This window comes from Cornus florida, unplaced genomic scaffold, assembly GCF_030987335.1.
Source record: "Cornus florida cultivar Cherokee Brave unplaced genomic scaffold, ASM3098733v1 CherokeeBrave_3.0.0_Hap2_Chr02, whole genome shotgun sequence".
NCBI lineage: Eukaryota > Viridiplantae > Streptophyta > Magnoliopsida > Cornales > Cornaceae > Cornus > Cornus florida.
This window is the reverse complement of record NW_026775572.1, coordinates 21,343,232-21,364,862: the sequence shown is the minus strand read 5'-3', so window position 1 is coordinate 21,364,862 and position 21,631 is coordinate 21,343,232. Positions and strand designations below refer to the sequence as shown.

Here is a 21,631-nt window from a genome sequence, read left to right as displayed (position 1 = left end):
TGTTAGAAATGGGTAGAGTAGATGAATTATGTAGATATTATTTTTTCTTTTTTCCTGATCGTATGTACTACAGTACTAGAAACATGTCCATGCATTCACTTCCTCTTTATAGAGTTCACACAGGTTGATCCGTGAAAGGATAAAAAGGGAAAGAATGGTAGAAATGAGAAATTAGACTGTTCTCACCTTATTATGATGATGTTATATGTATGTCCCCAACTCAAATGTTGGTGCATGAGATGCTTTGCATACCGTGGCCTTCTTTGTATATTTAAAATGTTGCATTTTCAATTTCAGAATTTCTTCTTGTGTTTTTTTGTTAGGTGGTGGTACGTACCGCTATAAAATTCCCAAAGGAGACACCTCTTGTATTTTATGGTGGCAAATGGAACCAAAATGGTAGTTGCTTGTTCGATGAGCTCCTTGAGGAACTCCGGGTACGAACTGGTCCTAGGCCTCCTTACCGAGTGTCCATCTTCGTAACAGCATTGGTCCCGGCTATTCTTGATACCAGAATTGTTCAGCAGTTGAACTCAATTTTTCTTATGGATTTGAATGGCTTTATTTAGACAAAGTTCACCATTAGAGTACAATGGTGGAAATTAGCAGGTGTTGGTTTCGTATTTTTCTGGCCAGTGGGTGTTGTAGCCACTGGTGGGGAATTTGATAAAGGTAGCTGGAAATCTCAACCCATTTTGTATAAAGCTATGATTGTTTGTTTCTCTTGAACTGGATAGTTTGATACTCTTTACTATTATCATTAACATTAATGCTTGATCCAAATGGGTTGGTTTTTGTAAAAATAAGTTGACAAGTCAAATTAATTCTATTCCAAGATCCCCAAAATGACACAGGCGGAAATAAATTACTTATGATTAATCCTTTGGATAGATATGTTGATAAGCAAAATAATTTTTTGTAAATTCAAATAATTAGTTATGTATGAAAATTTTATGAATCTAATCCAAATTTACTATTAATAATTAATTTCATTCATTTATCACTCTCTCTGGCTGGTATTAGGAAAAATGACAATTATACATGTATAAGTGAACCAAGTGCACCAAAGTAAAAGTAATGAAAATATTATATATTGGTAGAATAGCATATATTGACGACCTGAAGCTTGTACTATATAATATATACAGTAATGGAGAATCTGGAGTGAAGTCGCTTATGTCTAAAAGAATTGGAGGAGTCAACTTAAGCTCAAACGGCCGACATGATTGATATTATTACCGGTTGGCGTATTCTATCATTATTTAAAGCCTTTGAGAGGATGGAGCACCAAAACAAACCAATCGCAAGCTATAAGAATTACTGACACAGTGCTACCCATAGGCATTAGTTCAGAACATACAACTTCTTCCTTCTAAAAGAGAAGGGAAGGACCTCCCGCCACCGGAAGAATTTGGTGTCATGTACAAAAGAGAATCCTCTGTGGTGCCAAGAGTAGACCACCCCATCTGTAAGACCAGAGCGCTGAAGAAGACGTGAATCGTCATTGTACTCGCTATTTCCTACTCGAGCAGCTGGTAAATAGGAGAGCACAAAATCAGATATGAGGCGGCTTTCCACCGGTGGCCTATTCCCCACCAAAGAATAGGCACCTTCTGATCGTGACCTGTATTATTAGTTAGTTCATTCGGAAACATACTACTACTAACAACCATCATCCAACAGCACCACTCAACTATTATAAGGAACAAGTTGAATAGTGTTACTGAAACTTCAACCAATTTGGAACATCAATTTAGAAAGAATCTGTACTTTTTACAAGAACACACAAGCATTACTACATCCAAGACTACTACCACCACCAGTCTATACCAGAGAGAGAGAGAGAAACTACAACAAATTCATATCAAAAATAAAGTTGTTTGCACTGTGCAACCGAAGCCTCAAGAGGACAGTATGGACATTTGAACGTGCGCGTGCTGCCCTTTGACAATTTCATGATTGATTGCTTGCAAAGGACATGCCCACATGGCATTAGCATTGGTGGATTCTCCTCACTGGCTTGCTCCCTACTTACCGGGCAGACAAATATTGAATGGAACTGGAATTCCTTACCCAAATCAACTGGCACCGGCAACTGTTTCATTGCTTGCCACTCCTGCTTCTTTGCAGCCATGACATTCGCAAGCTTTAAGAGGGTAGGCAACCCTTCAACACCTGCTGCTAGTGCCACACTTAATGGGCTCTCGTATGACTGCCCCAAGAAACTGCAGAACTGCTGGGTCAGCTCCTCGCCCAACTTTTCCCAATGGGATGGAGCCATTAGCTCAGCATATGGGGATCTATCAAGTTTTCCTGCCCATAACAGGCTGCACATAAGCTTCTGGAATTCATCCATGTACTCAGAAGCAAAAGGAGCAAGGTAAGTTCTGGCGTAGGTAAGAGCATCAGTTTGGCCTGTTTTCTTAAGAATCTCCACAAACTGCAGTCGGTGAAGTTTCAGCTCAAGATTTGAACCAATCTGCTTCAGTTGTTCACGGTTTGTAGAGACCCAGTTCAGAGCAGGCACAAGGTCTTTAGTCCTCATAGCTTCTAGTATCTGATGCATTTCTTCAAATTGACATTTTAGGGAGATGGTCTCTGATTCCCCAGCCTCATTAATCAAACAGTCTGCAACATCAAAGAGACCTTCGCGGTAAAAATGGCTTGCAATGATCTGATTCACAACGTGGAGGTCAAAGTCAACATTTCTGTATGCCTTGGATATGTCGGGATTGAAAATCTTCTCAAAGATTTTTACGTACTTGCTTAGGCTTGTGTTCAGGTCCTTCTGTGATGACTCTAGCTGGTGTTGCGGGTTAAGCATTTCGACCTTGGTTTTAAGTTCTGTGAGGATGGATTTCTGATCAACATGAGAGGTGAACTCATGAACTGACTGGATGTCAGCCAATGCCTTTTCAAGTTCATGGCCAACTTGGGAGATTACTTCTAGGGATGTAGAATTCGATAATTTTTGCTTCTTAGTAACTCGATCAAAAGCATCTTTGATGGTATTCATCTCCATTTGCGAGTAAAATTGATTGCTCCTGCAAGAAAGTGACAAAAAATTTTCATGACCTGAAGGAAAAAGAGATAAAAAATGGGAAGTAAACAGCTACTTCTGACATGAAGTTCCAGTCAAATGTGATAAGCTTTAGCTCAGAAGGCCTGCAAAAGTGCTGCAGTGATACACATAAAGGAAAAAACTGTAAGACTCCAACATAAAGTCTCCTTTAAACTGTAGTAAGCAACAGCCAAAAGAAAAAGAAAAAAAAAACCCCACTATATAAATGACAGTATGACACTGGCCTCCACAACTCCAATCTACTCTCCCACATCATATTGTACTTCTTGATACCATCCATCCATGAATTTAAAGATAGAGAAACTACCCAAGGCATATCAAATTTCTCCAAGAATAATGACTAAATCTCAAGCAGGAACACAAATGACCAGACTGTCATTCCTATCAAGTGTTACAAAGCATACAACCAGAGAAAATATCCTACCAAAGTCAACTCTCAAAACCTTTATGCACATGGATGACTGCATAGAGAAGACCACTATAGAAGATTGGCGATTCCCTCATAAATTTTGTTGTGAGTTGTTCCCTAGTGTATCTATCAAAGATAGGAAGAATGACTACATCTTGAATAAACCAAGTCTATCCAACACCCATCATCTTACATCATCAATTACATAGCCCAACCTCGCATTGTATGGGCTATTTAAAAATACTCTTAAATATCTACTGCCCGATTTGAATGTTTCTATAAAATGAGGGCAACCACACAATGCAATTAGTGATTAATGCAGGACAAGAATAGAGAAGAACTTCCCTACTAGCTTTATACCAGATTGATGCAAAATATCACCAAAAATTAAAAAGCTTATAATGATGCAGCATACAATTACGATGAGCTAAGTCAAGGAAAACTTCTAAGTTCAGTTTTTAAAAGGTAGGAGAAAATTTTGCAAGACTAATGCATTTAAAAGGGAATTGTCTTGCATTTCAAACTGACAGGATTTTGGATATTTTTAGAATTTACATTGACAGAAATTTGGGATAAAACTCTTTTGTGGTTTAGGTGTTAAATTAGAAGGCCAGAGAGTGGAAAAAAAGGTTATGTTTATGGAAAAAAAAGTGTGGCTGTAGAATAGAAATGAAACAGCTATAGCTCCTATATGTACTAGTGGGAAGATCATAGCAAAGAAGTGGAGAAGAACAAAAACAATAAACCTCACTTTTGTGAAAGACTGATGGAAAAAGGTATCATACCCTGACGATTATAATTAATGAAAAAGTGATCAAGTTTGCAAGGGAAAAGATTTTGTTTCACACTTCCAAAAAGACCACAATTTTTTTCAAAAGTGGCTTGAGGCAAAGGACTGTACCTGGCAATGGAATCCATCTCAATCCATATTTTGAGTTGGGGGTTTTCAGGACTTAAGACTGTGCACAGAAGGAATTGTCTCTACTAATAAAAGTAAGAAGCTATATTTTAAATTAGGGGCTTTCAGTTTTCATTGAAGTACTAAATCTGCGCGCAGAAGGAATCGTCCCTATTAAAATAATAATATCATACTGCACAGAAGAAGTAGAAGAAAGGAATTGTCTCTATTACGAAAACAAAGTCAGATCACATAAGAAGAGTTAGAAACGTAAGATCCCATATGCTCGCACCGTATGGGTAGGCTCATCATGATAGAAATCTTACCTAAAATTCGTTAAAACTCTCCTAAAGGCAGGTTCCATCACAAATCACACGATTTAAATTCCCTAAAACTCAATTTCATCATAACAAAAAGATTAAATAGAAACTTTTAGGCAATTGTAGTTCTCTTACTTTTACATGAACTAAAACTCTTATTATAAGAACTTCGACCCAAAATAGCATATGGAATGTTGCTAAAACCCATGTCCAGAAAATATAAATATCTTGATTCCTACAACCTAATAAGATGGAAATAGAATTATACAATCATTATATTGACCTAAAACTGATAACAAATGACTCAACCCAAAACGTGGTTACACAATGCCCCAGGCATGCTCCATATGAAATTCCTAATTCGTTTCTTTTCTTGTTACCATGCCCTAGATATTAGCTCACTGAAGCTTTTTTTTTTTTTTTTTTTTGCCACTGCTATGCTACAAATATCAAACAAAAGAGGTTAAGCAGCACCAAGATCGTACAAAACCATGATACTCATCAAAAAAAAAAAAAAAAGATCGTATAAAACCATGATGTCAATTCATTTCCAACTACAACTGAATCCCACGGGTGCAAAAGAATGATCACATTTCAAAATAGATTCCTAAAGACCCTACGGATGGGGGAAGGCTATCTTATACGTATCAAACCACTACTATTAACCATATTTTGCTATAGTGTAAACAATGAGACCCCAGGGATCCTCCATATTTTGCTGTAGTGTAAACATAGAAACCCCAGGGATCTAACAGACCTGAGTTATAACTTATAAGCCTCCGATTCTTCTCAGTTCACACTTCTTATTCCAACCGACCAGGAAATACTTACATTCTCATCTATCCCGGCCTACATTAAAAATCTTAAGAATATTCCTGTCTTAATGTTCTTGGCACCTAAAGATGGATTTGGCAACAGTTGTATGATAGCTCATTAACTTTTGGCTCCCAACAAACTCGTCAAAACTCTAGCATTATCATCTTTGAAAGTGACAAATCATAGACTTCAATTCAGATTAAATTTTAGACTGTTCACAACCACTGCTAATCAGGAAATTCTGCTGATTCAAACCTCTGACTGGCAACACCAGTCAGTTTTTTTTTTTTTGGTGGGGTGGGGGGTTACAGTACCTTACGGGGTTCCTTTGAATGGTATGGACATGTTATCTTCCAATCAAATGGTAATACCAAAAATGCTAATAAGCATGATATAGAGTTAATATTACTTCAAAATAATCTGGCACACTCATTTATCAATTGTAACATCCCCTAAGCATGAAATTTTGGCCAACAAAAATGCTCAAGCAGTACCATTTGAGGTTTCTAAACTTGCAATTGTTAAATGGTTTCAGCATTACATCTAGAAAGTGGGACTTTTACTTAAAACAAGCCACAAAGATAATTGAAGATAGTAACAGAGTAGTTGGAAACGTCAAAGGCTATCCGGTAAATAAACAATTTCCAAACCATATGACAATCATGTAATTATTTCATTATAACAAGCGGATCAAACATTTTTTATTAGAACTTACTCAAGATGTAAAAGGTTGACAGAAGCTCTATGGAAATATTATGGCAGTTAAATTTGCGAACCACTCAGTCATACAACATAAAATTTTATTCAGGAAGCTTCAGACACTGCCAACCATGACAAAGATCCAAGTCTGTAGCTCATTTCACATCAATAGACATATATATTAAATAACAACATATTCCTTACGCTTTTGAAAACAAAGTGAAACATCAATTCACCAAGTTTGGACGAATGCCAAGATTAATATGTAGCCAAAACTTAAATCCCATCACAATTCACAAAGGATTAAAATTATAGCCAAAACGAAAGGTCGCTAATATATGTAGCATGCATACCAAGAAAAAAATAAAATTAAAGAAAAGAAAATGAAAAACCTGTTCGCTTAATTGAATTATAATTTCATTGTTTAGAAACTGAAACATTAGAAACAATATCATTCAAATTTGTTATTTTCTATTCTTTTTCTGTGTTTTCCCAGCAAACAAACAGAGGTAGAGAAAGAAAAGAACACGAGAAGTAAGAAACTGGAAATTGGCGATCTGAAATTGAACAAGAAATACTCAATCGAACCCTAATTACAGTAGTTCAAATATTGAAATCGATATATATAGATATCTAACAAGAATTAATTTAAAATGAGAAATTGAGGACATAATTAGAAACAGAAATATGAAGAACACAACAAGAAAGGTCGTGAAGATTTGAGAGCATACCGAAATCAGATTGATGGTTGGGCAAGGACGACGATCTCTGAGAGAGATCTTAGAGAAAGAGAAGCAGTTCGACTGTAGAGAGAGAGAGAGAGAGAGAAAAGCGTGTGTCTTCGGAGAAAGAAAATGAGAGATCCCTTGGTTGCGTATGACACACGTGTGAAATATTATATCTTGCTGTGCTAATCTACTAGTGTTAAGACAAATCAGATACCGCAAGCAAATGAGGCTAATTTATATTCTCAAAAAAAATGAAAATATAAATATAGAAAAAAAAAAAAAAGAAAAGAAAAAAGAAGCTATTTATGGCAATTTTATAAGGCCAATTGATGAAAAAAAATGTTTTATAAAATTTTCAGGTGGTAAAAGATAAAGTTTGAATGGGGCTGGTTTTAAATGAGCTCATGCTTAAATTAGCTCCCTATTATTACATGTAAGGAAAGGATTAATTAATTTGTTAATTTATTAGTACCAGTAAGGTCAAGTACTGATACGTAGTATCTTATCCATCTACGTATCATATCTATCTTTTAAAATGAGAAGTAAAAATTTAAGTTCCAAAAATAAAAATAAAAATGTACTGATACTAGTAAGAAATAAATAATTTATGTTTACATTATTTCCTAAAAAAAATAAAATAGAGCTTAAGTTTGGTAGGTGAAAAACCATGGTTGCGTGCAACAAAGAGGAAGGATGAAAAGAGGAATGAGATAGAGACATCCTTCATATGCCACCATTTTCTCCATTCAAAAGTGAGAGGAGAAAATTGAATATTTCTAGGATAAAATTTTCACTCATTTTATTTGCTGAAAATAAAATGTTTGATTTATTTTCTTTCTCATGTTTGCAAAAGCTTTTTATCTTTTCTTGCACAAGAAATCCCGATACTTTTCAAGAATAATTTGTTGCTGATTTTTATGATCATTTCGTTTGTCATGGTGTTATCCAAATTTTTTCATAAAAAGCAAATTGACTTGAACAGAATATATGTTTAAGCGAGCGTAAAAGAAAGTAGAATAAAATATGAATACCATGAAAATTCGTTTTATTTTGTATATAATATTCAACTTTTAAGAGACTGAAAGGCTTCAATAAATATATATACATTTGAATTACTTAAATTTACTTGAATTTTCATTCTTTCCTCCCCCATCATTTGGAGTCGATGCGCAGCAAACCCATGAGCAATAGTATTATTAATTTATTATGCAGGCACCGTGACAAGCTAAACCCTATTTCACCAAACATATGAGCATCACACACACACACAACACATTGCAATACAAAAAGCAAAAAAGTACAGAGATTTTTTATTATTCTTTCTTTAGTATATATCAATTAGATACACTATTTTATCAGATTGAATAACAGCAAAGTGGTGAGGAAATTCTCTCTTCCTCGTATGGTGTAACTGAAGCAAAGAAGAATACAAGGAGCTCTGAGCATAAGAGCCTCCAATTAGAGACACTTTTCTATCTGAACAACAACAACAACAGCAACAACAACATGGTGACTAAGTTAATCTCTTTTTCGAGCTGGAAAAATGAAATAATTGAAGCAAAAAGAAATCTAAAGACTAGGAGCTAGGAGAACAAGAGCCTCCAATTAGACGCGCCTGCTTTATCCGGGGAAAAACAGTAACGTGGTTGAGAAAGTTCTCTCTTCTTCCAAGCTGAAAAATGGCGTGTTTGAAGGAAAAAATAATCTTATTAAAATATTTACTTCCGAGTCTGTTCTATCTTGGCTCGGATCTTCTGCTCTAACACAGATATCTCTGTCTCTAGTCCAAATATTCTGTTAAGAGCATGCATATTCTCCAGTATTTCATTCAGAGTCCGGCTGTCAGTCCCATCACATTTCAGGTGCTGCATTGGACCGTGAAGGAGCTTGTTCACTATACCCGCACTAAGATCATAAACCGCTGCCTTGTTCTTCTTTGAGATATCATCACCCATCTTTGATAAACACTTGTCCAGCTCTGAAGCCCTAATTCTTTCAGCATATGCTCTAAGCTTCTTGATAGTTGGAACAGTCTTGAGGGAATCCTTCCACCCTTCAAATTGTTTCACTTCTTGAATGATAATTGCCTGTGCTGCCATTGCTTTCTGAAACCGATCCTCGTTGTTAGCTGCCACAACTTCCTTGAGATCATCCACATTGTAAACACGTGAAGTTTCAAGATCTGAGACGCACGATCCCACATTTCTAGGAACAGATATATCGATGAAAAGCCTCCGCCCTCCAATTTGATGGCTTGCAGGGGGGATTATCTGAACATTTTCTTTCAAGAACAATGGTGTTTTTGAAGCGGTACAGGTGAAAACCACATCAGCTTCTGCAACACATGACAGCAATTCTTGGAGAGGCTTGTAGACAATTTCAACATCATTAAGCCCTTCACGAATGGCAGTAACCTTATCCTCAGTTCTATTGACAACTACCATTTTTCTGCACCCTTTTGCAACCAAGTGCTTGATCACGATTTTCCCCATCTTGCCCGCTCCAACAACCAACACTCTGGCATTAGCATAAGATGACACAGGGAGCTTCAAAAGGCCAAGATCCACAGCAGCTGAGCTGACTGAAACTGACCCTGATGAAATGCTAGTCTCTGTTCTCACCCGTTTCCCAACAGTGATTGCATGCTTAAACAGCCCACTGATTTTCCTACCGAAGCCAGGGACTCCTTGTCCTCCCTTTACAACTTGTCTTACCTGAGCAAGAATTTGACCTTCTCCTAGAACAAAAGAATTGAGCCCAGCAGATACTTCAAACAGGTGCTTTGTGGCATCTTTGTTATACAGCAAAAACTGGTGTTGACAAAGCTCTGAAACTGGAACTCCACTCATCTGTCAATAGGAAGACAAATCTTGTCACTTCCACATTTTGTGAACTATATATACACATAAACACACACACGCACACACACACACACATATTTACGATCATTACTTGGTGCAATAGTAATATTTGGGTTGCCAATTGTGATAACACCAGTTCAAGTCTGAGGGCACCAGAGGTTCAGTCCCCAGTTCACCTCAATCAGCACCCTACATGCCCAGACCATCTTTGGTAAAGTCATATATATATATATCAGTATATGTCTATATACATACATGTATTTTGAAGAACACTTTATACAGTTGGAAACTCAAAGTCTCCATCACAAGCATTTTGAAGGACAAATTTGCATAAATAGTATAAGTTCTACTACCACACTAGTCCTTTTTATTGATAAATGGCCAAGACTACACTCCTAATCACCTTGCATTTTAGGTAGACCTACCCCTTATCCTTCCTGGGAATCTATACTGCCGAAAAAAATAAAGGAACACAGACAATGTTCAATGGCAAACCATCTGTGAAGGCTCAGAGCCTTGGATAATTATCACCATTTAAACTGATAAGTTTCTCTCTAGGGGGGCATATGATTTGACCCCTAGATAGACCATTTGTAAAGGCTTTAATACATACATACGGATATATATAGAAGGAAGGATAGTTCCCTTTTCTCTCTAATTACACAAGAGAAGAAAATCGCATAGAGCAGACAAGTACCTTTGACATCCACTCAGTAACTTCTTTAACCCCACGATGCTGAGATAGAGCCACAAAATATATTTCCATTCTGTTACAGGTACTAAGAACGGCAGCTTCTTCTATGTGATTCAAAGCACATAATTCGCCAATTGCTTGAGGCCATTGTGCTTCTGGAATTGAAACTTTCTCACGTATCTCAACTGGTGCTGTGTGAACATTGAGCCCGATGACCACAATACTGCTGCTTTCTTTTGTGTATCCTGGGGGGAAAATATTGAATAATTCAACAAATCAACAATCCACAAAAATTTCATGTGATTCTAAGAGGCATATGAACAATTACAACGAGAAAACAAAAATGTTTTTTTTTTTCTTTTCTTTTTAGCTCCTTTCTTAAAGATATTTACTTGGAAGTAGTAAAGATATAAAATCTCCTGCTTTGTATCTATGAATAAGCACTCTACCCTACAATCTAAGACAATGGATTTTTTATTTTTATTTTTAACTTTAATTTTATTACCTTGTATTATAGAGACAAATAAAATATACTATTATGCTCTAGGATTGATATATAGCTATACATAAGGTAAGTTATACATAAAGCACACTGATACAACCATTTTGAACTGAGCTCCTATTTGTGCTAAAACATATTTTCCCCAAATAAAGATTGGCTTGTTTAGTAGATGAATCAATCTGATACAAGCATTTTGATCTCAGATCGAGTACTAGTTTGTTCAATGTGCAATCTAAAACTGGCAATCAGCTTGCTCGGGTAGTTAAATCTCGACTTGATAAAAAACCAAGCCCCAATATTGGATTTTGCTTGACTAATTAATAGCGTCAACAATCTTAAAAGAGCCTCTAATCAAACAGTTGGTTCAAGCAGCTTGGTTGTGTCTTATGGCACAAACTAAGATGATTAACAAAAACAACCAAAACAAGTACCATTTGGGCACAAATTCAGCTAAGAAACAATTTCAATTAAGAAAAAAGTAATGCCTGTGTCCCAATTTCAAATAACATATGTCCCAATTTCAAATAATTAAAGGGGATAATAAATTAAAAAAAAAAAAAAAAAATCACAAAAAATAAGAAACAGAAAACAAATTGAGAAATATAATGAACACGATTCGAGAATTGACTCACTGTCAGCAGCGGAAGTCTTGAGCAGTTCGAGAGCGGAAACACTTAACGCCTTTGATTTGGTCCTATCATCGTGAACTGAAGCGTCCAAAGCAACCCTAACCTCATAAGTAGGGTTCAAAGAAAGTGGTCTCTTGGAAACCATTGCTTCAACTTTCAATGGCTTGTTGTTGCAAAATCGAATAGCAGAAGGAAGAAAAGAAGCCGTTGAAGAATAGGAAGTGGAGGCACCGCAACGAAGGAGTGTTGTAGAATCCATATTCGGCTTCATCTTCAACTCCGCCAAAGAGGCCGCGAAATAACTCGCGACCGCCATGGGAACGGTGGCTAAGGAGCTTCAAAACCCTAATATCAGAGCAGGTAGAGGTGAAAATTGAGATTTGAGAGAGAGTTCAACCATATTTTCAAACGTTGGTTTGGTATATTGGTGCGAAATATTTGACCAAGGCACTCTTCGACTTTCTACATTAAACGCGTCTGGTCCTCTTTCTCTCTCACACACGCACTGAATTGAAAAACATGTTTTTCAACATTTGTGTCAAAGATGGTTTGCGTTTTTTAGTATGGAAGTAAAAGTAACAGTGCTGAAAATCAACATTAAAAAATCGAAAAAACAAATACTATAATTTAAAATACTCTAGTGTTATCTTGTTGTAAGTTCGCATTAAGGTTTGTTTTGATTTTTTTTATTTGTTCATTTGAATATGTTGTCTTAAAAAATTGTTTTAGAGCTAGAAAGAAAAAAAAAGTACTTGTCAAAATTATATGTTTGATTTGTAAAAATATTTTTAGTTATCATAAACAACACCTACTACTACTACAGGATACTCGAATTCAATTGAATAAAAAATTTAGCAAAATGTTTTGACCAGAGTGAACTGAAGAGTGTTGATACAAAGTTACTGATATAACATCACGGGTTTTAATCAAAGTGAACATAATTACGTGAAGTGTTCTGATCGAAGTCTGATTAATTCTTGAAGTGGTGTTCTGAGTGAGGTGTGATTGATTCTTCGAGTATTCTGATCAAGGTGTGATTGATTCTTGAAGGGATATTTTGATCAAGGACGAGGGGTATCATTTGAAATGTTCTGACACGTCATTTCAAATATTATGTGAAGTGTTTTGATCAACAATTGACACGTCACATATAACACATGTAAAGTGTTTTGATCAAGAGGTATCGAACCGGTATATACATATCGCTGTAAAATGTTTTGATTTAACCAAAGTGAAAGAAATATTATCATCAAAGTGACTTAGTGTACATATATAGTGCAGGAATGCTGATACAACATGATGTGAAGTATTCTAACCGAAGTAAAGTGTAACTCATAAATTTTACCTCCGATTCTCACTTACTTGAAAAGAAATGTTAGAAAGATAATTCTAACTCCTGTTTTAACAATTTTTCTATAAAGATCAACATAAAGCTCAGAAATTTTAAATACATAAACAAATCATGGATGTCTGCGGGTCTAGGTTTCCTCTATCTATAAGAAGATCTGTTACTTGAAAGCTTAATGGAACTTCAACTGTGACAAGGGCACTTCACCACGTCAGCAATTTGTGTATTGGGCTGTGGACACTAAAAAAGAAACCAGTCAAGACTTGTCCTGAAACATATTTCCCCAAATAAAGATTGGATTTGTTTATAAACATGAATCATTCCGATACAAGCATTTTGATCTGAGCTCGAGTACTCTTCATTATGCAATCTTAAAATGGCAACGAACTTGGTTATGTCTCACTTGTTATGGCCCAAACAAAAACGATGAACAAGTTAGAAAAACAACCAAAACTAGTACCATTTGAGCACAAAATAAGAAACAATTTCATTTAAGAAGAAAAGCAAAGAGTATGTCCCAATTTCAAATAACAGTGGGATAACAACAAAATTGGAGAAATAAAAAATAAAAATAGAAGCAGAAAATAAAATGAGTATTGGATTCGAGAATTGACTCACCCTCTGTAGTTGAAGTCTGGAGCAGTTCGAGAGCAGAAACACTTGACGCCTTTGATTCGATCGTATCATCGTGAACTGAAGAATCCAAAGCACCCTCACATGTAGGGTTCAAAGAAAGTGGTCTCTTGGAAACCATTGTTTCAACTTTTAAGGGCTTGTTGCACATTCTATTGCCAGGACGAAAAGGAGGAGTTGGGGAATAGGAAGTGGAGGCACTGTAACGAAGGAGTGTGCGAAAGATGTAGAGCCATATTCATCCTTCATATAGTCGCAAGTACAGCTCAAGACCAAACGTTGCAATTATTATATTTATTTTTATTTATTTAGAATTTAAAATTTCAACTGAGATTTGGTGGGGTGTGCCAAGCCCAGGCTATAGTGCAACGCCAAGGCAACACAACAAGAGGCCCAATAGCAAGCTACCGTGGTGACCCCTCCCCCTAAAAAAATTAATTTAATACCGGGTGAGCCATTGACCCACGTATCAGATATTAAACTGATAAGAACAAATACTACACTTGATCTTAGCCAAAAGGCCGAGAAAGGTATGATTTATTTATTCACCAATCTCTCCTTTTATAACCAAACTCTCTCCCACTTTTCTCTCTTAACCGATGTGGGACGGACTTGGCTAAACAAAGCACATGTCTTGGCTGTTCTTCATTGAGCCCCTTAACTTGCTTCTGACTTTTGGAATTGCCAGAATAATCTTCAACTTTCAGTAAGTTAACACTTGCCATCTTTCCATCTCACTCATTTCGCTAGTTCCATTTCTATTCATACATATACATAAAAAATTGTGGTTATTTATATATATATATATATGTAATGCAGGCTACTTCATCTATCTCTAAACTTCAATAGAGTAATTCCTTTTTGATGATTCACAGCTCAGAATGATATTAACCTTAAAGTCCATCACATCTTGAATTGTGTTTCTCGAGTATGGAATATGAATGTTCCCCTTGTATTTGTTAATTTAGAACTGGTTCTGGTTTATCTTTTTCACATATTCTGGTTAGGAATAGTAACAGTTGCAGTTTTTAGCAGTAAATTGGTGATTGTTTTGCTGCAATTTACGAATTTAATGGTCATACTCTTATAGCTCCACAATTTTATGTTTATCATGGTAATGTTAGGGTTTATTTTTCATCCATTTTATCAGACGTCTTGCTAAAAATTTCAAAAGGAATGTTATTCGGGAGTTATCTAATCCAATAACAAAATTAAATCATCCGAAACTTCGAGGTTTCAAGATGGTTTATATGAATTTATGATTCCTAACAAAGTGCCATAAAACATAACATGCAGTTATTAACCCAAAAAGAGCAGGAAAATGGAAACAATATGATCAGATCATATGAATCAGGTCTGTGCTGTATTACATATAGTTCAAACTTGTAAAAATCAGTATCATTTGTGAATCCTCAATAGAATATATATGTTTCTGGTCACATACAATATTGTATTACACCAACATAACGTACCCTAAAGATTCAACATATCTCAGATGTGAACGGGCAACTTAAATTGAATAGAGGTAAGATTGCAGCCGTGAACTGAAGTTGAATCCAAATTTGCACATTTTTGCCACAGGAAAATTAATTTGGAAGAAGAAACATGAAGATATAAAACTTTTTTATGTGATCTTTTTTCTAATTAGTCGAGCTAAAGCTGCAAAAGAGTATTGTAGAAAATAGAAATCTGGTCAAAATGCTGCTGAATCATCTACGAAATTATATGAAACAATCCTTGCTCAAAGTCTTTGTAGTACTGTAGAAATCTGGTCGAAATGCTGCTGAATTATCTAGGAAACTATATGAATTAACCATTGCTTGCCCAAAGTCTGGCTGAAGAATTGGCAATTCAGAGAAAAGCACAACAGTTCTCAAATTAATTAAACACGTCATTATTAGATTTAATATACATATACGTGTGTGTGTGTGTGTGTGTGTGTGTGTGTGTGTGTGTATCCCAAGAGCATATGTTCTGTCCTTAGCACGTATCCACAATCAACCATACATTTCAAAAAATAAACACATCCGAAATAAATATTACATTTGTGTATACCACAACAAATGACATATATAAACATAGATGAATATTAGATAAGCATATTGATAAAGAATATACAATTTCAAAGGGAGAGAGTGCCTTGTGAAAGAAAAAAGTTCCACAGATGTTCTAGAAAAGGTATAAATTTTAATGCATGCATGTTGGCATCAAAAATGCAGATACTAAATAATTAGTTTTGAAGATAAAAACTGGTTCAACCCAGTAGATTAACTCATACTTAAATTTATCATACTTGAGAGTGTTTCTGCTTTCATTACTTGTACGTATTCTCCATTTCAGAATATCCCACCCTCTTTTGTTCAACGTACAGTTAGATCGACCTTCAGTAAAATTTCTATGTAACAATATCATGTCAAGACTACTTACTATATATATATATATATATATATATAAAGGTCTCACAAAAACAAAAGCATATATAAATTGTCAATTGTCCACTAAAATCCATGGAGTAAATCTATTGTTTGGTCAATCTTTAGGTTCAAAATAGTGCCATAACATACTTGTTTCACACAGTAGGATGTAGGTCATCCGACTCTAATATCAGAGCAGGTAGAGGTGAAGATGTGAGATTTGCAAGTGAGAGAGAGTTCAACGATACTTTCAAACGTCGGTTTAATATTTGTCTGAGGCACTCTTCGACTTTCTACATTTATTTCACGTTGCCGGCCCGCTTTCTTCGTCTGGTCCTCTTTCTCTCTCTCTCTCTCTCTCACACACACACACGCACTGAATTGAAGAACATGTTTTTGAATATTTTTGTCAAAGATGGTTTGCGTTTAATAGTATGGAAGTACAAGTAAAAAGTGCAGAAAATCAACATAAAAAAATAGAAAAAACAAATACTATATAAAATTATTTACTTGAAATACTCTAGTGTTATTTTGTGTAAGTTTGGGACTGAGGTTTGTTTTGACTTTTTTTTGATCTGTTCATTTGAATATCTTGTCTTAACAACTTGTTTAGAGCTCAAAAAAAAAAAAATTGCTTATATTATTACAAAATAATTAATTAAGTAATAATGTCAAAATTTAAACCAAAAGTTGTCAAAATTATATGTTTGATTTGTTTAAAGAATGTTTGATTGTCATAAACGACTAATACTCAAATAAAATTGAATAAAAACTCTCATAAAATGTTCTGACCAAAGTGAACAAAATCACGTGAAGTTTTCTGATCGAGGTTTGATTAGATTGATTCCTGAAGTGTTCTGATCGAAAGATATTTTGATTGAGGGACATCATGCGAAGTCTTATGATCGAGGGATATCATGACTTAGTGTCCATAGCTAGAGGCCGCAAGAGTGCTGATATAATGTCACATTAAGTGTTCTTTAATCAGGGTAAAGTGTAGGCCATAAATTATACCTTTGATTCACACTTATGCGAAAAGAAATGTTAAAAAGATAATTCTAGCTCCTGTTTTAACTTTTTTTCTACAAAGATCAATATAAAGCTCAGAAATTCTAAATAAATAAACAAATGATGGATGCGTAAGGGTCTAGGTTTCCTCAAATAAAGATTGGCTTTTTGTATAAACATGAATCATTCTTATAGAAGCATTTTGATCTAAGCTCGAGTACTCTTTATTATGCAATCTTTAGATGGCAATGAACTTGGTTATGTCATGAGTTATGGCCCAAACAAAAATGATGAACAAGTTAGAAAAACAACCAAAACAGGTACCATTTGAGCACAAATTCACCAAAGAAGAAAAGTAAAAATATGTCCCAATTTCAAATGACAGGGGACACAAAAAATGGAAAAAAAAAAAATTAAAATATTGAAATTGAAAAAAAAAACAAAAAAATATTAACAACAAAATTGAATCAATTTACAAAAATCAAAGATTGTATAAAATTTTAACTTGAGGTTTGGTGGGGTGTGCCAGGCAGGCTATAGTGCAACACACAAGAAGCCCAATAACAAGCTATTACGGTGGACCCTGCCCCTCAAAAAAATAAATTTAATACATGTGGGCCATTGGCCCACGTATCAAATGTTAAATTAAACTAATAAGAACAGATATTACACTCGATCTTAGCCAGAAGGCCAAGAAAGGTTTGAATTGCACATTCACCGGCCTCTCTTTTTATAACCAACTCTCTTTCTCCACTTTTATCTCTTAACCGATGTGGGACTTAGCTAAAGCACTTCCCTTGGTTGTTCTTCATGATCATGAAATATATCTATTTGAGCCCTTTAACTTGCCTCTGAGTCAAGTCACATAAAACGGGAGCGAGAACAAATTCGAGAGCGGGAGTGCGAAAGTAACAAAATTAAATTACAAATAGTGGGAATAGGAGTGTGCGCGGAACGTAAAAGCGGAAGCACACTCAAAGTGTAAGAGTGACACCCATTTATAAGAATTGTGTAACTTAACTTTTGACTTTTGAAATTGGTTGAATAATTTTCATGCTTCAGTAAGTTAACACCTACCATCGTCATACCCTATTGAAATTTATGTTCATACATGTACTTAAAAATTGTGTTTATATATATGTGTGTGTGTGTGTGTGTGATGTAAGCTATTTCATCTCTCTCTAAATTTCAACATTATATACTTAAAAGTTGCTTAAATTATTACAAAAAAGTTAATTAAATAATAATTTCAAATTTCAAACCAAAATTTGTCAAAATTATATGTTTGATTTGTGGTTATCATAAACTACTTATACTCAAATAAAATTGAATAAAAACTCTAATAAAATGTTCTGATCAAAGTGAATATAATTAACGTAAAGTGTTTTGCACATCACATATCACATATCACTGTGAAATATTTGATTGAAGGCTAATAAATTATGTGAGGTTGTCTAACCAAAGTGAAAGATAGAAGTATTCTCATCAAAGTGACTTAGCGTTCATAGCTAGAGGTCGCAGTAGGGGTGTTCAAAAAAATCGGTAAACCAAAAAATCGATCCGGACCGTACTGAATTGGGCGGTTTGGGCTAGTTGTATAATGGTTTGGTCCGGTCCTGTCCAAAATTATAGAACCGTAATTTTTCGGTCCAGTCCTGGTTTAGGGTCGTGCTAGACTGGACCAACCCGGACCGAACCGTTACTATGTTATATAATATTTATTTATATATGTATATCATATCATAAACCTAAATCAATTAAAGTTCTCATGTGCCCACTTTCTTTCTTTTGATCTTTAAATTACCTTAAATTTCTTTTAAAAAAAGTCAAATTTCCCTTTTCAAATACATCTCAATTTTCTTTCCTTTCCTTTCAAAAATATTTCAATTTTCTTTCTTTTTTTTTTTTTTTTTTGTGTATTATATTAATGTTAGTTGATATATATATATATATATATATATTTAGAAACTTTGCCCCCTCTAAATTAAAATAAAATAAAAAGGAAATCAACTCAGACCGACAAACCGAATCGGTTTTTCGTGGTTTGGTTTGGTTTCAAAAATAGTAGAACCGTTATAAATGATTTGGTTTCAAAATACTTCCAATCCGGTCCAAACCGGACCGTGTACACCCCTAGGTCGCAGAAGTGCTGATATAATGACACATTAAGTGTTCTCTATCAGGGGTAAAGTATAGCACTTAATGCAATGTTGTTTACTTTTGTTACTATTTCTGGTGCTTAATCTATACTTGGTTGTGACACTTCAAACGAGGTTATTCACTTGATTAGAAAACTTTCTGACTATGGGAATACGAAAGACGAATATGGCACTATGCAATTCCAATGGCGGTCGCCGTTCTCTTTTTGACCTCTTTCGCATAGTTCAAGACGAAGATGAAGATGGATTCTACAACACTCCTTCGTTGCAATTTCCTATTCTTCAACTCCTCTTTTCGTCCTCCTGGTATTCGAATGTGCAACAAGCCCTTGAAGGTTGAAAGTGTTCCCAAGAGACCACTTTCTATGAACCCTGCTATAGATTCTTCAGTTCACAGTGAGTCAATTTCATTTTATTTCCCAATATGTTTTCTGCTAATATTTTTTATTTTAATTTCAATTTCATTTTAAAAAAAATTTCTATTTTTTTGTTATTATCCCCTGTTATTTGAAATTGGGACCCGAGATCAAAGATTCATGTTTTTAAAAATACCAATCTTTATTTGGGATAGACCCAAGAGACATTATGGCCAAACAAAGCTGTTCTGTCGATTTCAACAAGCCCAAAAGAAGCAATATAAAAAGTTGTGTAATGAGTATATATATATTATTATATATAGAAGATCCGAGCTTCAAAGCTTAATTCATATAATCCTCCAACCCAAGTCCAAGACTCTATAAAATTCAACTGAGATTTGGTGGGGTGGGCCAGGCCTAGGCTGTAGTGCAACGCCAAGGCGACCCACAAGAGGCCCAGTAGCAAGCTACTGTGGCAAACTCTCCCCAAAAAAAAATTAATTTAATACCGAGTGGGCCATTGGCCCACATATCAGATATTAAACTGATAAGAACAGATACTACACTTGATCTTAGCCAAAAGGCCGAGAAAGGTATGGATTGGCCATTCATCAGCCTTTCCTTTTATAACCAACCCTCTCTCCCCACTTCTCTCTCTTAACCGATGTGGGACTTTGCTAAAACACTTCGCTTAGTTGTTCTTCATGGCTATGGCTTTCGTGATAGATCTATACCTATTGAGCCCCTTGCTTCTGACTTTTAAAAACTACAAAAGTATAAGCATCCATGACAGTGAGTACAATCCAGACCAAGAAATATTATTCTTGGATTTCACAGTTGGTTTCCTCTCTATGTAGAAGCTTCTCTACGAGTGCAGAGTTTTCTCGCTTTTGTCAAGACGTCATGGCTAGAGAGTGGATCTATTCTTGAATTTGTTCCTCTATGGTTTCTTCCAATTTGGTTTGGTGGTATCATGTCAAACACGAGCATGCCAGATGCTTTCGGTGTACTCTGGACTAAGTTACAAGCTTTCATTGTTCTTCAGTCATGGGATCCTGGGAATGGTCTCTGGTTTCTTGGTTTTCTTAAATCATGGGATTGTGTGAGTTTATTTCCTAGGACTTGCTATTTACATATGTAATGCAAGCTACTTCATCTCTCGCTAAATTTAATAGAGTAATTCCTTTTGATGACTCACAGCTGATAATGATATTAACCTTAAAGGACCCAATTTGGTCACCTACTCTTACAGAGTCCATTGCGTCTTGAGTTGTGTTTTTCTTATGGAATATGGATGTCCCTCTTGTTTTGTTAATTTAGAATTAATTCGTTCTTTGATCACATATTCTGGTTAGTAACATTTGCACTTTTTAGCAGTAAATTGGAGATTGCTTTGCTGCGATTTACATTAGCTATGTTTTATCACTACATTAAATCAGTCTCATTAATAGTTAATAGTTTTATAACTCCACAATTTTATGTTTATCATGGTAATGACTGATTATATTTTTCATCTATTTAACGAACTTCAAAACCCTAGTATCAATTTTTTTTTTTTTTTTTGGAGAGATAGTTCAACGAATTTTTCAACCGACAATTTTTTAGGAAATGGGACTTATTTATACTCACATACTGTTTGTTGCCTTGTCCAATTTGACACTAAAAAGCAGAAAATGCTCTTATGTGTCAACAATTTGGGGAGATGCAGTCAATTTTTTTTTTTTGAATGGTGGAGATGCAGTCAATTGTTAATAAGAAAGAATGTGAAAGATCAAATTTTTTTTTAATAGAAGGAGCAAATATCTTCACCTTTTTTAAAAGAAAAAAAAAAAAAAAAAAAAAAAAAAAAAAAGACCAGTTACAAACTTTGATTTATCTATGTATCCGCATTAGTGAAGTTACGAAACTTGAAATAAAAAAATTTATAAGATATGACTTAATGTTCCTTTTTCCTTTAAGTCTACCACATAGTTCCAAAAAATAAAAATAAAAATAACTGTCTGATGCCCCCTCGACTTCCACAAGAACATGAGTTATCTGTGCAGCCAAATATTATCTGATCACTTGATCAGTCA

General features: G+C 35.0%; 2 protein-coding genes and 3 non-coding genes across 6 annotated transcripts; all 5 read right to left on the bottom strand.

The window, feature by feature from the left end:
- Positions 1 to 1,696: 1,696 nt before the first annotated feature.
- LOC132294189 (protein RMD5 homolog) lies at positions 1,697 to 7,116 on the bottom strand. 2 transcript variants are annotated; one of them, XM_059791957.1, is made up of 3 exons: positions 6,956 to 7,116; positions 3,124 to 3,176; positions 1,697 to 3,044 (listed from the first exon to the last, which is right to left on the bottom strand). In XM_059791957.1, coding segments are annotated over exons 2-3 (1,182 nt in total). In that variant the 5' UTR covers positions 3,126 to 3,176; positions 6,956 to 7,116; the 3' UTR covers positions 1,697 to 1,864. The 2 variants fall into 2 exon arrangements, with proteins under 2 accessions (XP_059647940.1, XP_059647941.1); XM_059791958.1 differs by lacking the exon at positions 3,124 to 3,176 and having other exon boundaries at positions 6,956 to 7,115.
- A 1,120-nt stretch (positions 7,117 to 8,236) lies between these two features.
- On the bottom strand, positions 8,237 to 12,162 carry LOC132294188 (glutamyl-tRNA reductase 1, chloroplastic-like). The gene is made up of 3 exons (XM_059791956.1): positions 11,642 to 12,162; positions 10,511 to 10,752; positions 8,237 to 9,801 (listed from the first exon to the last, which is right to left on the bottom strand). Exons 1-3 carry the CDS (start codon positions 11,952 to 11,954, stop codon positions 8,671 to 8,673), a joined length of 1,686 nt encoding a protein of 561 aa, XP_059647939.1. The 5' UTR covers positions 11,955 to 12,162; the 3' UTR covers positions 8,237 to 8,670.
- Positions 12,163 to 13,956: 1,794 nt separating this feature from the next.
- On the bottom strand, positions 13,957 to 14,153 carry LOC132297624 (U2 spliceosomal RNA). The gene has a single exon (XR_009479324.1). It is a non-coding gene; the product is annotated as a U2 spliceosomal RNA (small nuclear RNA).
- Positions 14,154 to 17,556: 3,403 nt separating this feature from the next.
- LOC132297636 (U2 spliceosomal RNA) lies at positions 17,557 to 17,743 on the bottom strand. The gene has a single exon (XR_009479335.1). It is a non-coding gene; the product is annotated as a U2 spliceosomal RNA (small nuclear RNA).
- A 2,214-nt stretch (positions 17,744 to 19,957) lies between these two features.
- Positions 19,958 to 20,153, bottom strand: LOC132297612 (U2 spliceosomal RNA). Its single transcript, XR_009479312.1, has one exon. It is a non-coding gene; the product is annotated as a U2 spliceosomal RNA (small nuclear RNA).
- Between the last annotated feature and the right edge of the window lie 1,478 nt (positions 20,154 to 21,631).